Below are 12,660 nucleotides of genomic sequence, written 5' to 3' on the forward strand. Positions count from 1 at the left end.
TAACCAACGCGCTCGTTTTCAATTGTAAAGGAAAACATTTTGTTTTTGCCGTCTTGCCAGTGCCTACTTGGCATTTGAAAGAGCTATCTTCCGCTGCCCCTGGAAGCGATAGCGCTGCGCACAAGTCGCACAACGGCACGTTTGAATTGACGTTTGAGCTCCGATGACGAGCACTAGCCGAGAGGAATGGGTACAAAGAAAAGTGTTGGGTCCCTTTTATCATAATGCGCGTTCCTTCGAGAAGCTAATATTTTCTTTTATCTCGCTCCATTAGAATCTTTTAAACCTCAACAATGTTTTGCGGTCATGTGAGACATTGACAGGCTTGTGTCCTTCGTTCTAGGCGAGTCAACCAGATCAGGGCTGCGTAATTGTAGCGGAGATGAGCTCCGCTGGATCGCTCGGCAGTAAGGAATACACCGAAGGTGAGGTCGACTTTTGTTGTCGGGGGAAGTTGCGAGGAATCCGTGCAGCAGGTCCTTGGGTCGTCAAATGTTTACAGCGCGCCAAACCTGCTTGGTGTACTGCCATTCATATCAATCTGGCCGCAAAACATTCGGCATCGGCGGTGTTGCGACGGGAAAATCCTGATTGATCTATCGGATCAGGACGTCACAGCAACATGACCTTGCGCAGGAGTTCCGGATAGCCCACAATGCTCGCGTGAAATGTGGCATAACGCGTGGATTGGAAGTGATTAAAAGAAGTGACATGTAATGCGAATTAAAGGTCCTCACATGTCTCGAAGGATTTCACTTGATGAAGTATTTATTTTGCTTTTAAGGAATATTTGAAGAATTTTAGTCGGGGTTCGAACCCACGACCTTTGGTTACGAGCCAGACACTCTACTGATTAGGCCATGTCCGCCGCACTTCCTGCTCACTGGCAGGAAGAGCATGAGAAGCGAATGAGAAGGCGACGCGAACGGGGCCCGATAACGCTACGCATTAAGTTAAAGGGGTACTCCACCGTTTTTTTCATTGTCTCCGATTTGCTTGAAAGTTTGCTAAACTAGCCAACAAACATTGCTAAAATAGTATCCCAAGTATTACCTAGGTCAAAATATTGTTTTTTCGCAAAGTTATTGAATTTACAGTTTTGGTCTTCACTATGTTTTTCAAACTGAAAGTCTCTACTGGCAACAACAACAAAGTGACGTCAGTGGAAGGCAGGGGTTAACTTTTTGGACTACAGAAGTTGTTCCCAACGGATTTGAAGCAGTTTCTTGGTGTCAAATGAGTGCTTTGGAAGCTCGCTCCCGTATCCGCGCTCCAGCACGGAACAAATGATTGGCATATTCTATTTTTAGACTACTTTTTCGACTGGCAAGCCTGCCTGCCACTGACGTCGCGGCACTGAAAAATGTGCGAATATTTGAATATTGGTTTTTGCACCATTTTCATTTGCCAATTTCACAATACCTATTATGAATTTCGCGATGCTAAATAGCATACCGGAAAGGCTAAAGGCCGGGGAGTCAGAAAATATAGTTAGTTGAGGTAGCTAAAAAAATCGGTGGAGTACCCCTTTAAAGCCGGAGCTTAGCCATCCTTCAAGCTTTTTGTTGTGCTGATACAAATGAGAAATTGCGTATTAGGTAGATCAGGCGGTTGTTAACCCTTTTGACTGAGAAGCTTGCCCGAAGACTCGCAACAGTTTCCTCAGACGGAGGGAGCGCGCTGTGGAACGCGTGGTTATCTTTTATGGAGGTTGTAGGTTCTGCCACCTATCAAACACAATACAGTCACGTCTCATTAATATGGATACCGCGCCGTGTGGACACAATTTTCGGAGACTTTCATTTTTGTCTCATTATTATGGACAACTCGCATCATGGACGATTTTTGGGGGGAACGGAGGTGTCCACGTTAACGAGGCATCATTGTTTCAAAAATGTTTATAAATCGGATAATTGAGTAAAATGTCATATGGTTTCAATTAGAGACTTTCTGAGCGTCATCGAAAACCACTAAATAGTTCAGTTTTAGAATGACTTGAAGCACGTAAGGAACGGGAAGGGGTGCAGCAAAGCTACCGCTCCAGCAGCAGGCACAAAGCTCGTGGTGGTGAAACGCGGATGATTAGATTATCATCCTCGTTTTCTCCGCACTCTGTACATCTCAAACATCTGGTCTGGAATGTTCAAGCATCGAGCTAGGGCAAGACTGACTAGGCAATGCCACGCTGGGCTTAACTGGGGTACGAGTAAACGCAAATCGTCTAGAAGTATGGAGAAGCGCTCTGTTCCTACGATCGTTTTCTCATATGCTTCCGTGTCCCTCTTCGCCGCTTCGGCCATGTATTTCCTTCCATCATCAATGGCTCCTGCATGCCATGGAGACAAGTGTGAACTTCTTTTCATTTTGCAGCCTCTGTGAAGATGGGTGAAGATGTTCCCGATTTTGTGCTGGGCTTCGTGAGTCAGTCCAGAGTGTCCGACAAGCCCAACTTTGTCCTAATGACCCCAGGTAGGCTCTTTGTTTTGCGACTCTCATTTGTCGCATGTTGTTTTACGCGGAGAGAAAGCCGTCTGCTTCTTGCGCAGGAGTTGCGGTGACGTTGCGGTGTTGAAAGGATAGTGGGTAGATTTCAATGCTGGACGCCTTGAGGTTTATTCACTATTTTATTTAATCAGCCAATAAGAGCTCAGCGTCCTGACGTCATTGCAACTGCTGTGCAAGAAGCAGACGAACTTGCGCTCAGCCTGTTGCAGGTCTAGAGCAGCAGGAGGAGCCGTGGTTGGTGGCTGTCTCCTCTTCAGCATCTGCTCTGCTAAAGGGGAAAGAATGGAGAGCCTTGTGGGAGGTGCTTGATCTGCTTTTCTTAACCTGCAATAAGCTTTACGTGTTATCAAAAAGTGTGAGATGGACGCCTGTAGTCAAGAGGTATTGAATTGGATTAGAACTAAGTTACCAGGGGGGAAAGTAAGCGGTTTTGTTCTTTTATCACCAACTTTAGCTAGTAAGCAATTGCTGCAACATGTTTGTGATACTCTTATGCGTACGTAAACAAATTTACCGCCTTTGCATAGCCTATTTAGCTGGTTGATGAGCTGACCACTTGACATTGCAAATCACAGATGGTACCATCTGTCATCTCCCCACGATGGTGGCTTCCACGCAACATCATCGTCTGCCTCCTCGACTTGATTACTTTGTCTGGCGCAATATAGCCAAAGTCGCTCTTGCGCCATTAAACCCCAATCATCATCATCGACTTGATTGCATACAATCTGCATGGAGGTGGCAGCGCTGATATCTTTTGTCACTTTGCTGATAAGAAATAAACAGCAAGACATTCTGCACATATACTTCTTGAGGCTGTAGTTCCAAGAATTAAAATGAAATGTTCCATATTTCCCGAAGTCATTTGTGGAGAGAGTTTGTTCCATATTTTCCGAGGCCATCTTGACATTGACTGAATGTGGTTGAAACCTTAATCTAATAACTGAATTTTTAACTGTAGTATAGTAGTGTCTGCAGCGCTGAATGATGCAACCCTTAGTTACAAAATTATTGTAGCTTTAGAAACAGGAGACTCTAACGACCCCATTCGTCCCCTCGTCGGCGACGGAAGTTCTGCGTAAAATTGCGTCGCGAAAGGAAGTCCGCCACATCTCGCGCCACAATTGCATTTCCGCCGAGACTCGCGCCACACTTGCACCGAGATGGGCAAAGCAAAAGAAAAAAAAAATAGATACATTATTATTGGTTGGCCACAGTGTTCGGAGAAGTGGGAGGAAAAGAACACGGTACAAATATGTATGTTTTAATAGCTGAGAAGGTAAAGGCAAGCTGATGAACTTTCATCATCTTGAACGCTCGAGACTTGGAACATAAAGTGGAGAACACACAAGCACAATTTTTTTGTTCCTAGTCACGGGTGTTCCGTATATTATAGACGTTTTTTGCAGCATCTCCACTTCACATATTTCATTCCAGCACAGTTAGAAAGCTCGGGCACTTACAACCACGAAAACGCATACTAAAAGCGCAAGTCACGGGACCACACGTCGAGCTTCACCGCTAATCACCGGAGTGCTAAGAGCGGCGGCTGACTTGGGGGAGTGCCTGGGTTAGCATCATGACAAGCTCGGAAATTATGTTTGGTACTATTACAGGTCTACCATTTTTGGTCTTGGTTATACATTGACTTCTAGCTTTAGAGAGCTGTGTCGAGAAAAGTAGAGAAACGCAGGTCTGCCAGCCAAACCCAGGCTGGGTTTGGCTGGCATTTTACGGAAGTTATATTTGTAGGCTAAGTAAACTACCAAATGTAAAGGAGACAGGGGTAGAGAATCTTTATCACAACTGAAGCGTTCCACTATGATTCTTTTTGAACATTGTTTTTGTAATACCCATTGTAAATGAAACCTACTCCGACCTCAGCCTTATTTCGAAAAAAAGGCTCTGTGTTCCTTTTGTGCCCGATCTATTCTTGGGACAAAAGTTAAGTAATATGCTTTAGTGTCAAAGAGGAACCCTCAATTATTATCAAAGATGAAGGCATTTAGCGATGCAATCACTTATTCATTTTTAAGTGATGTGCTAACAGATGTTGGCATGTGCTCAAAAAAAGTCAGTGGCTGCTCTAAATCAATATTTTGCCTGCTACAAAAGGCCAACTGCCACTTTCATCACTGCCTCGTTTAAGCTTGATTTAAATATGGCGTCCAAACGATCGACTCTTGCCTTGTGACAATTGTTCCACCGACAACTATGGACGTCGCAGATCTGCTGAAGTCCAAGTCTGACCTGGTTCATCTTTTTCAAACTTTCATTGCAAAGTGAAAGAAAAATACATGTACTGTAACATTCCGAGATATGCGCCCCACCCCACCCCCGAAAAATAGCCCACACCTATTTTCGGCATGATTTGCTATTTTTCAAAAAAGCATAGAAAGATAGCCCAGTTCTAGTGATTGCAGGGCACTAGCCAATAGTGACCTTGACAGAAATGGTGTTACTTAGCCACAGCAAGAGAGAAGCAAACATTGATGACTGGGGGGAAGGACAGTCTTTGGTCTGTCAGCCCCTTCGAGCGATAACAAGTTTCGCAAATAACAAAATCTAAAACTAGCATTTTTTCTATCGCTCACTGAAAGTTAGCCTATTGCATAATTTCTTCCAACTTGCTTTCTATTTTAGGTGGGCTATCTCAGGGTATTACGATATATTGGGCGCATGCGCCGTAGAAGTCGGTCGACACTGTTCAAGAATTTGAGCTTCTGGTTCTTGGAAGAACGCCGTCGAATGTGTTGAATTTCTCGACAACTTTGCTGACGACCGATAGTCATTGCAATACTGCCTCCGTACTCAAAGCAGTAGAAAGCACAAACAATTTTAGATGACTAATAAAAGGATATAAAAGAACTGTAAAGAGAGATTTCTTTTTTCTTCGTTTCTGGCTAGATTCAGATTTAGTTCGCAATCATAATTCAGTTCAGCCATCATAATTCATTCCTTCTTGACCAGTGTTTTTTCTTTGCCAGTTCCAATTTCTTATTCTGCGATTGCCCGATACAGAAGGTTAAGCTGCCTCCATCCTATCCACAATGCAATCCTTCGTCATCGCGTCCGCCAGAAGTTTGGAGGTTCGGCAAACGAGTCGATAAAAGTTTGCGGCAACCCCACCAACAATCGTACCTGCCCTTGTGACGCGGATATTCAGACTTATCGTCGTATCTTAGAATATGTTGTAGCGCTCGGAGACAAGGACAAAAGGAAGAAAACTTGACGCCACCGTGCAGTAGTGGTGCACTGCTCTCCTTTTGTTCGTGTCTTCGAGCGCCACCACATATTCCTAAAATTCTGCACCGACTCGTCCGACAATCGGTGCTAACCGTCATTGTCTCCGTTGCGACGCAGGCGTCCAGATGGGCACGGCCGGAGACGCGCTCGGTCAGCAGTACTGCTCTCCGTCCACCGCGGTCAGCGAGCGTGGCGCCGACGTCATCATTGTGGGGAGGGGCATCACCAAGAGCGAGGACCCTGCGGCGGCTGCTCAAGAATACCAGAAGGCGGGCTACGACGCTTACATGGCGTCTGTCGCCACGTAACAGTCCGCCTCTGGAACCACTGTTGCATTTTGCTTGGTTTTGTTTCTATAAAATCGTATACAATCGTTTGGTTAGTGTCAGTTTTGTCTCACTTTGTTTTGGGTGCTGCTGAGGCGTTGCTTGTGCATATACAACAATCGTTTGGTTAGTGTCGATTTTGTCTCGCTTTGTTTTGGGTGCTGCTGAGGCGTTGCTTGCTTCTTACGACTTTTTGAAAACATGGCGAGCATTGTGCGACCATTAAGCTTTCAGCTTCAATGTATTTCAACTTCCCTGCAGCTTACAATCTCCGAGAATAACTTGATTACAAGAGTCGAGAGCATTCCTTCCAGGAGTCCAGTAAAATTTCATAAGAAATCTGTCTAACCTCTTGTGATTCAGCAGGAGTTTGTAGCATTGCTGGAGAAATATCATGATTACCTACAATTTTATACCGATGGTGCTAAAACCTCATCCTATGTAGGTTCTGCAGTTTTTTTCACATTACAAAAAAGCAAGGCATATCAATAGCATTGCAAGTACTTTTACTGCTGAGCTTTATGGTACTATAATGATGGCCCTTGATCGTATCTAGAGAATCATGTGATCAAAGCTATTGTTTGCTGACTCTCAGAGTGCCCTTTTCTCGGTTTGCTCTCTTACCGACAAAGAACCGGCTTGCACAACAAGTGTGTGTAAAGGTGCACCGTGCTTTCCTACCTGGAATTGATATTCAACTCTGCGGGGTACCAAGCCATGTAGGAATTCTCGGTAGTGAAGGGGCAGACAAGCTAGCCGCTGCCTCTATCAAGGATAACATGAAAACATTAGGCATGTGCGAATAGAGGACTTCAGGTTTGAAACAAAGTCAAAGCGAGTAGTGGTTTTGGCCGAATATCTTCGAATCAAACATTGAATAGTTTCTACAAGACTTTCACTACTGTGCACCATGCTTAAACGAAACTTCAGCTGAACTCGTGAAGGTTGTTTCTAACCTTTATCTTGGCCACTTCGAAGTCATTATTCTTAAGATAACTAGGTATATTTATGAAAGATGTCCTGTTCCCGTCCTCGCTTTTTTATACTTTCAAGTATATTTATGAACTGTGGCTTGTAAACGACAGACTTGTCACAGCTATCCTACTCGAGGGGATTCATAAATCTGTGCTCTATGCAAGTATTTTTAATTCTAAATCAAATCTTCAAGAAAAAAAAATGTTTTAAAAAAAGGTTTTTGGCCGGTACCATTTTTAGTGTTTCTTGCGTATGGCGCGTGATTTGCTCGCATCATGACGCGACGAAAATGCTGGGCTGAGGAGATCCCACGCTCGGCTGGGGACTTGTAAATATTGGTATACCTGGAGGCGACTTTTCTTGGCAACGAGACCGAAGCTATGGGTACCTGTGCGCTCCCGCACATAGAGCGCCGATCACAGCTGTGCTCGCACGGTCTTCGCTTCTTCGGAAAGGCCAGAAAAAGTTGTCCCCGTGTATAACATATTTGCATAATCGGCGCGTTAGCCCCGCCCCGTTGAGTGCGCTTCTCGCCGAGCAGTGGTGCACCGTGGGGAAGCTATACCCGTGGAGCACGCGAGCTGTGCGGGTATTGCTTCGCCGCAGTGCACAGGTGTTTGGCGAGAAGCGCACTCAACGGCGCTAACCCGCGGCGATCAACACTTCGAAAAGTACGAATATCGCAGTTCACCTCGAAGCGAATATTGAATTACGTATTCTTCGAAACTACTATTCGAATATAACGCAATTCTATAAAACATCCCGGTGACTACCACATGACGATTTTAAGCCAGCTTCCCAAGAGAGTAATTAAAGAATAGCTGCAAAGAAAAAAAAAATGTTTTTTTTTTTAAACAGCAAAATTGGGACAAGCATGTCAGAAAACAAATTTTCCGCGAAAAAACAAAACTTTTGCAATATTTACGACACAGCACGTAATGTAGTCGGGGTCATTACCGCTTCACATTGGAAACTCCCGCTCCTTAGGCCCGCGTGGAGAAGTACGTCTGTCTCTCGCTCTTGGATTTGCTCTTGGATTGACTTGGCTGCGAGTTGAACGACGTACCAGCGTCTCGCCGAGGTATTTCCCTAGACCCCCCCCCCCTCCCCCTTTAGGGGGTGGTTGAGACCCCCCCTAGTTTTCCTGGACACCCCCCTTGAATCTAAAAAAAAAAAAAAAGGACAAAAGAAAACAAAATACTTTTTCAGATTAAGTAGAAAACACCACCTCTCAGGTGTTTGTATACAGAAAGGGAAACTTGGGTGACCACCTTCCGGCCGGTGGAATGCGGGACACCCTGACCCGGGGGGGGGGGGGGGGGGGGGGGGGGGCGGAAGGGGGGACGGGAGGGGAGTAAGAGGAGGACAGTATTTTCACGACTCAACAGATAAGTATTAAGGGAAATTCACCAACGCGCACACCCCGAAATCCTGTGCTGTCCCAAAGCGTATTATACACCTGAAAATTGTACCCGGCAATTAAACTAAGATACGTTTCACTCACAGTGATATATCTTTGTTTAATTGTAATGGTAAATATTTTATTAAATGTATCTAAGTTGAAAACAAAGATCCACTGCACCAGACCGCAATGCATCAAAAGGAAAGAAAAAAAAACAGTAAATATTTTTCGGCTTATTGTTTCCTGTCGATATTTACTTTAACATGCTCCTACACAAAAATAAAACCTTACATTGTTTTTTTTTGTTTTTTTGTTTTCTTTGACCGTTGTGAGTTGGAGGTTTTTTTGCCTTGTGTGGCCGTGTTCACTACAAAAAGCTTTCCACAACAACCCTTTCGCATGATACAGTATGATATGCAACTAACTACAATAGTCTATTTTTCAGCTTTTGGCGAGCAATTTTCGCTCGCCATATTTTGCCATCAAGGGGAGAGGCACAGCGGCGCATGCGCGTCAGTATCCTGCAAGAATGGCCTTGTTCAAACACTATGTTTTTTTAAAGGACTTATCTACGGTGCAAAACAAAGTTGTAGTTGGCGGCCGCAAAAGCCGCCGCTAAACCTGTGCGCTGCCGCCGCCAGAAGTACGCCGGAATCGCCAAAAGGAAATACTCCGGCGCGATTTCTGACCGGCGCACAGGTCTATCACGTGGTGCTTGCGGTCTTTTGGAAGCTTTGTGTAGGCTCTAAAAGTTGCTTATTAATCTTAGATTTTTTGTTGAACTTTAAACAAAAATTAATAAGACCGTAGGAAGCACCTGAAAGAGTGCAAGCACTTTCTCACAGGCTCTTGTGCCAGCTGCAAATTTGTTTTGTGCCGTAAATAGCTCAAAGTTTTTTTGTTTTTTTCGTTGTAAATTTGTTCTACGACATCCTTTCCCATCTAGGCTGTTTAAAAACAGTTTTTTTTTTTTCCTTTGCTTATGTCCTTTACAAGAAGTGATATGGTCGGTTCAAACTGCTTGCTTACAGCTATAATTTTACATACTGCCACACAGGCATTGATACCAGCCAGCAGCTCTGAGCAAAGGCCAAGAATTTTATATTTGTAGACTGGCCAAGATTGTTTCTTTTTAATTTGTGTGGGCATACTGCTGGGAGAAAAGGATGTGTTTAGCGTAACCTGCGTTGCATCTCCACAAAGGCAGTGCCGTGCTCTTTTGAAACAGCTCTAAACAATTAGTATTGTGCAAGGATCCATGTGGCTCCTCACTATAATCATTCCGAAAGGTAAAAAAAAAAAAAAATTTGTTTTGGAGTGAGACTGACTCGGTTTTTAGCAAAGCTGTTTGGAGTATACAAACTATTGCCAAATCTGTCGTGAATGGAGAACCTTGGCATAAAAAGAATGCATGTGCACCAAAAATAGCGGAGCTTACCCCTCGTTCGGTACTCGGTGCAAGCGAGGCCAACGCACCGCAAGAGTGCGGGGCGTTTGCACCATTTGTCCAGCGCCTCTTCTAACAGAAGCTTAGGCACAGGGCAGTGTGCGAGGGTTCCTGCCGGATTCTGTCGGCCCAAAGATGGAGTTTGTATTACAATCGCGAAGCTGTAAACTTGCACGTGTCTGGACAACACGACGAAGTGTCCCCCAACTTTTGCACGCTGTTGCTCACTTGGACGGTCCAACTTTTGGAAGTGTCCGAGTGTTGAGTGTCCATTGTGCGTATTTACAGGGTCTTTCCAAGTATTACTCTGGCATAAAAAATTTCTACGAATAAATTAATGGACCGCATGCAATTATGCAAACATTTCACAAAGGTGTCTTTAGATATAGGCATTTAGAAAAACAAATATTAAAAAATCCTGCTTTTTGGTTGCAAGCATAAAGAGGAAAAAAAAAAAAAGTCTGGTTTACACTGTTCTTTACAGATGGCACAACATAAAGTACGAGGCGTGTAAGATCGCGAATAAGGGCCTAGCCTGCATAAGTACACCTTCGATTGCTCTGACGGCGAAAGAGCTCCAATTTTTGAATTTTAGTCCCTAAATTATTTTTATTTCTGTTTTCTTCTTCTTTTTCCTTCTCAATTTTCATTTCTGTGGAAGCCAACGCCCTTGGGATCACCGTCGACATCGTGATTCTTCTTCTTTTTTCTGGCTGTGACAACCAGTAACCGTTGGGTCACCGACAACTTTGTAGTTCACTTCTGAATAATTGTACGTAGATATATTCACTTGGGTTACTTAGAAATGGATATTGTCATTCCGTTAATTTGGCCCTTAGAAAGAGGTTAATAATTGTAACCTTCTTTAATTTAATAATATTACAGCACTTGACACCTTCCTTCTCTTTCACTACATCATTATTAAAACCTCAGTTGTGAGTCAGCGCTCTATCCTTCCTGTTGTCTCTTCCTTACGTAACTTTTTTGCGCTGTTTAATTCAAGAAAACATAAAGTAAAAACAAAAGCTTTTTTGAGATCCTTTGTGAAAACTTAATGCACCACCTTAAATGTATTTTTTTTTTAATACAAATCATTTTAAGCCTTGCAGGGCGCTCGGAAACGTGTCGTAGACTTTTGAAGTGACTTAGAAAAACAAAATATCTGGAATTCATGGTGGACAACTTGCCTTCTTGGACGCAAACTGGCACGGTAATCCCGACCGAAAGACCCGTCGAAGCAAGGGCGTCCATAGCGACTCCGGAAGACTCAAGAGCTTGCGGACCTGGTCGCCATGACACACGGCCACGCACCCGCCCCAGGAGTTGGCTTGAAACCTGGGATTGGCCTACATTTAGAGATCGGCCCTACTGCGATTTGGCCAATTCATCCCGTTCGGTTACTTTTGGCACGGTACGGGTGAAGGCTACGAAATGCGTTGTTTATGAGCACAGTTTTCTTCCTATGGTCGTCGTGCCACACATATCTGTTTTGGTGGCAAGAGTGGATCGTGACAATACCAGTTACCATTTGCCGATTACCAACCCGCAGTACAAAACCGATTTTGCCGACGCTGGTGTGAATACATTTTTCTACGACCTGCCTGAATACCAAAGAGCATTTTGTGTGCTGGTAGCTCAATTATGCAATAAAAATAAAGATAGATGTGTTCTTTAGCAGAGCTGCTTATATGGAGAAAACGTATATAATACCAGTCTTCTGAAGATATTTTGGGACTTTTCCCCACTTCCTTTCACCCTCGTGTAATGCATCGCTAGATGCCTTTAGTATGAAATAAAGGAAATGCCAATATAATTTGAAAGCCAAGGGTGGAGAGTTCAAGGGAGTGGAATGCCCGGTCAATATTTTCTGTTATTGATGCCGAAAGGTGGGGTTTCCAGTTTGATAACGCAGAACATAAGACAACATTCGTGCTACCCTGAAGTCGGCCAGCCATCACAAACCCTACGCGACGACGCAGCAATGCCAGGCGCTTGGAGCGCCGTAGGCCAAGCCGTTGCAGGGTCCCCCGGGAAAGGGCCACTTGCCCCCAAGCCTGGTCGGGAATCCAGATCGAAAGTGGCGTTGTAATGCGGAGCGCTAGTTCGTCTGCTTCTTGCACAAGGGTTGCGATGATGTCAGAAGGCCAAGACCTTATGGGTCTACCCACTGTCTTTCCAATCAAAGCCAATCGGAACTCGGCATGGTTCTGACGTTGCCGCAACCCCTGCTTAAGAAGCAGACGACTTGCTCTCTGCATAGACTTGTTTAACTTGCCTACTTTACTGTGCCTGAAACGTGTCTCGGACTGGTGCATCTGGCATCCCGTTCCTCATGTGCGTCGAAAGCGGTCTTTAAGTGGCAACGAATGGCGTCCTGGGTGCCGGCGTTTGGTGCTAAAATTATGAACAAATGAGAGCGTCGCCGTCGTCGCAGCATCCCGACTCCCGGTTGCCGAAGCCTCCGTGGACTGTTGAGCATCTGTCGCGTCCACCGCCGCCGCGACACTACCAGGATCATCGCTGGCGATGGTGCGACGTTTCTACAACGTCATCAGGCGGAAATCGAGGGACCATTTTCTTGGACGCGGTAAACATACCAGTCGTAGATTCGTTCCAGGCATCGTACCTACGCCTCCTACACTTGTTGTGTGCTGCCGTACACAATTTACGAGCGCGGTCTATCCAGAGTTGTGTATAGGGAGAGTTTGGTCAATGGGAGGAGCGGGCAGAGGCAGGGCGTGCACCAGACGCAGATGGAG

The 12,660-nt window shown here is 44.9% G+C and overlaps 1 protein-coding gene across 2 annotated transcripts in view; it reads left to right on the plus strand.

Annotated features, from left to right (window-relative positions):
- Window positions 1-12,660, plus strand: part of LOC115312031 (uridine 5'-monophosphate synthase) — a 39,262-nt gene that overhangs the window by 7,658 nt on the left and 18,944 nt on the right. The window contains exons 9-11 of one of the 2 annotated variants that reach the window (XM_042289373.1): window positions 344-425; window positions 2,371-2,469; window positions 5,869-6,128. The exons of the other annotated variant lie outside the window; for it this stretch is intronic. Coding sequence (XP_042145307.1) covers window positions 344-425; window positions 2,371-2,469; window positions 5,869-6,059 — 372 coding nt within the window. The 3' untranslated portion in view covers window positions 6,060-6,128. Of the gene's footprint in view, window positions 1-343; window positions 426-2,370; window positions 2,470-5,868; window positions 6,129-12,660 lie in introns of those variants that run through there. 2 annotated transcript variants of the gene reach the window in all.

Source organism: Ixodes scapularis, unplaced genomic scaffold (assembly GCF_016920785.2).
Source record: "Ixodes scapularis isolate PalLabHiFi unplaced genomic scaffold, ASM1692078v2 PGA_scaffold12__126_contigs__length_90152505, whole genome shotgun sequence".
NCBI classification, from domain to species: Eukaryota; Metazoa; Arthropoda; class Arachnida; order Ixodida; family Ixodidae; genus Ixodes; species Ixodes scapularis.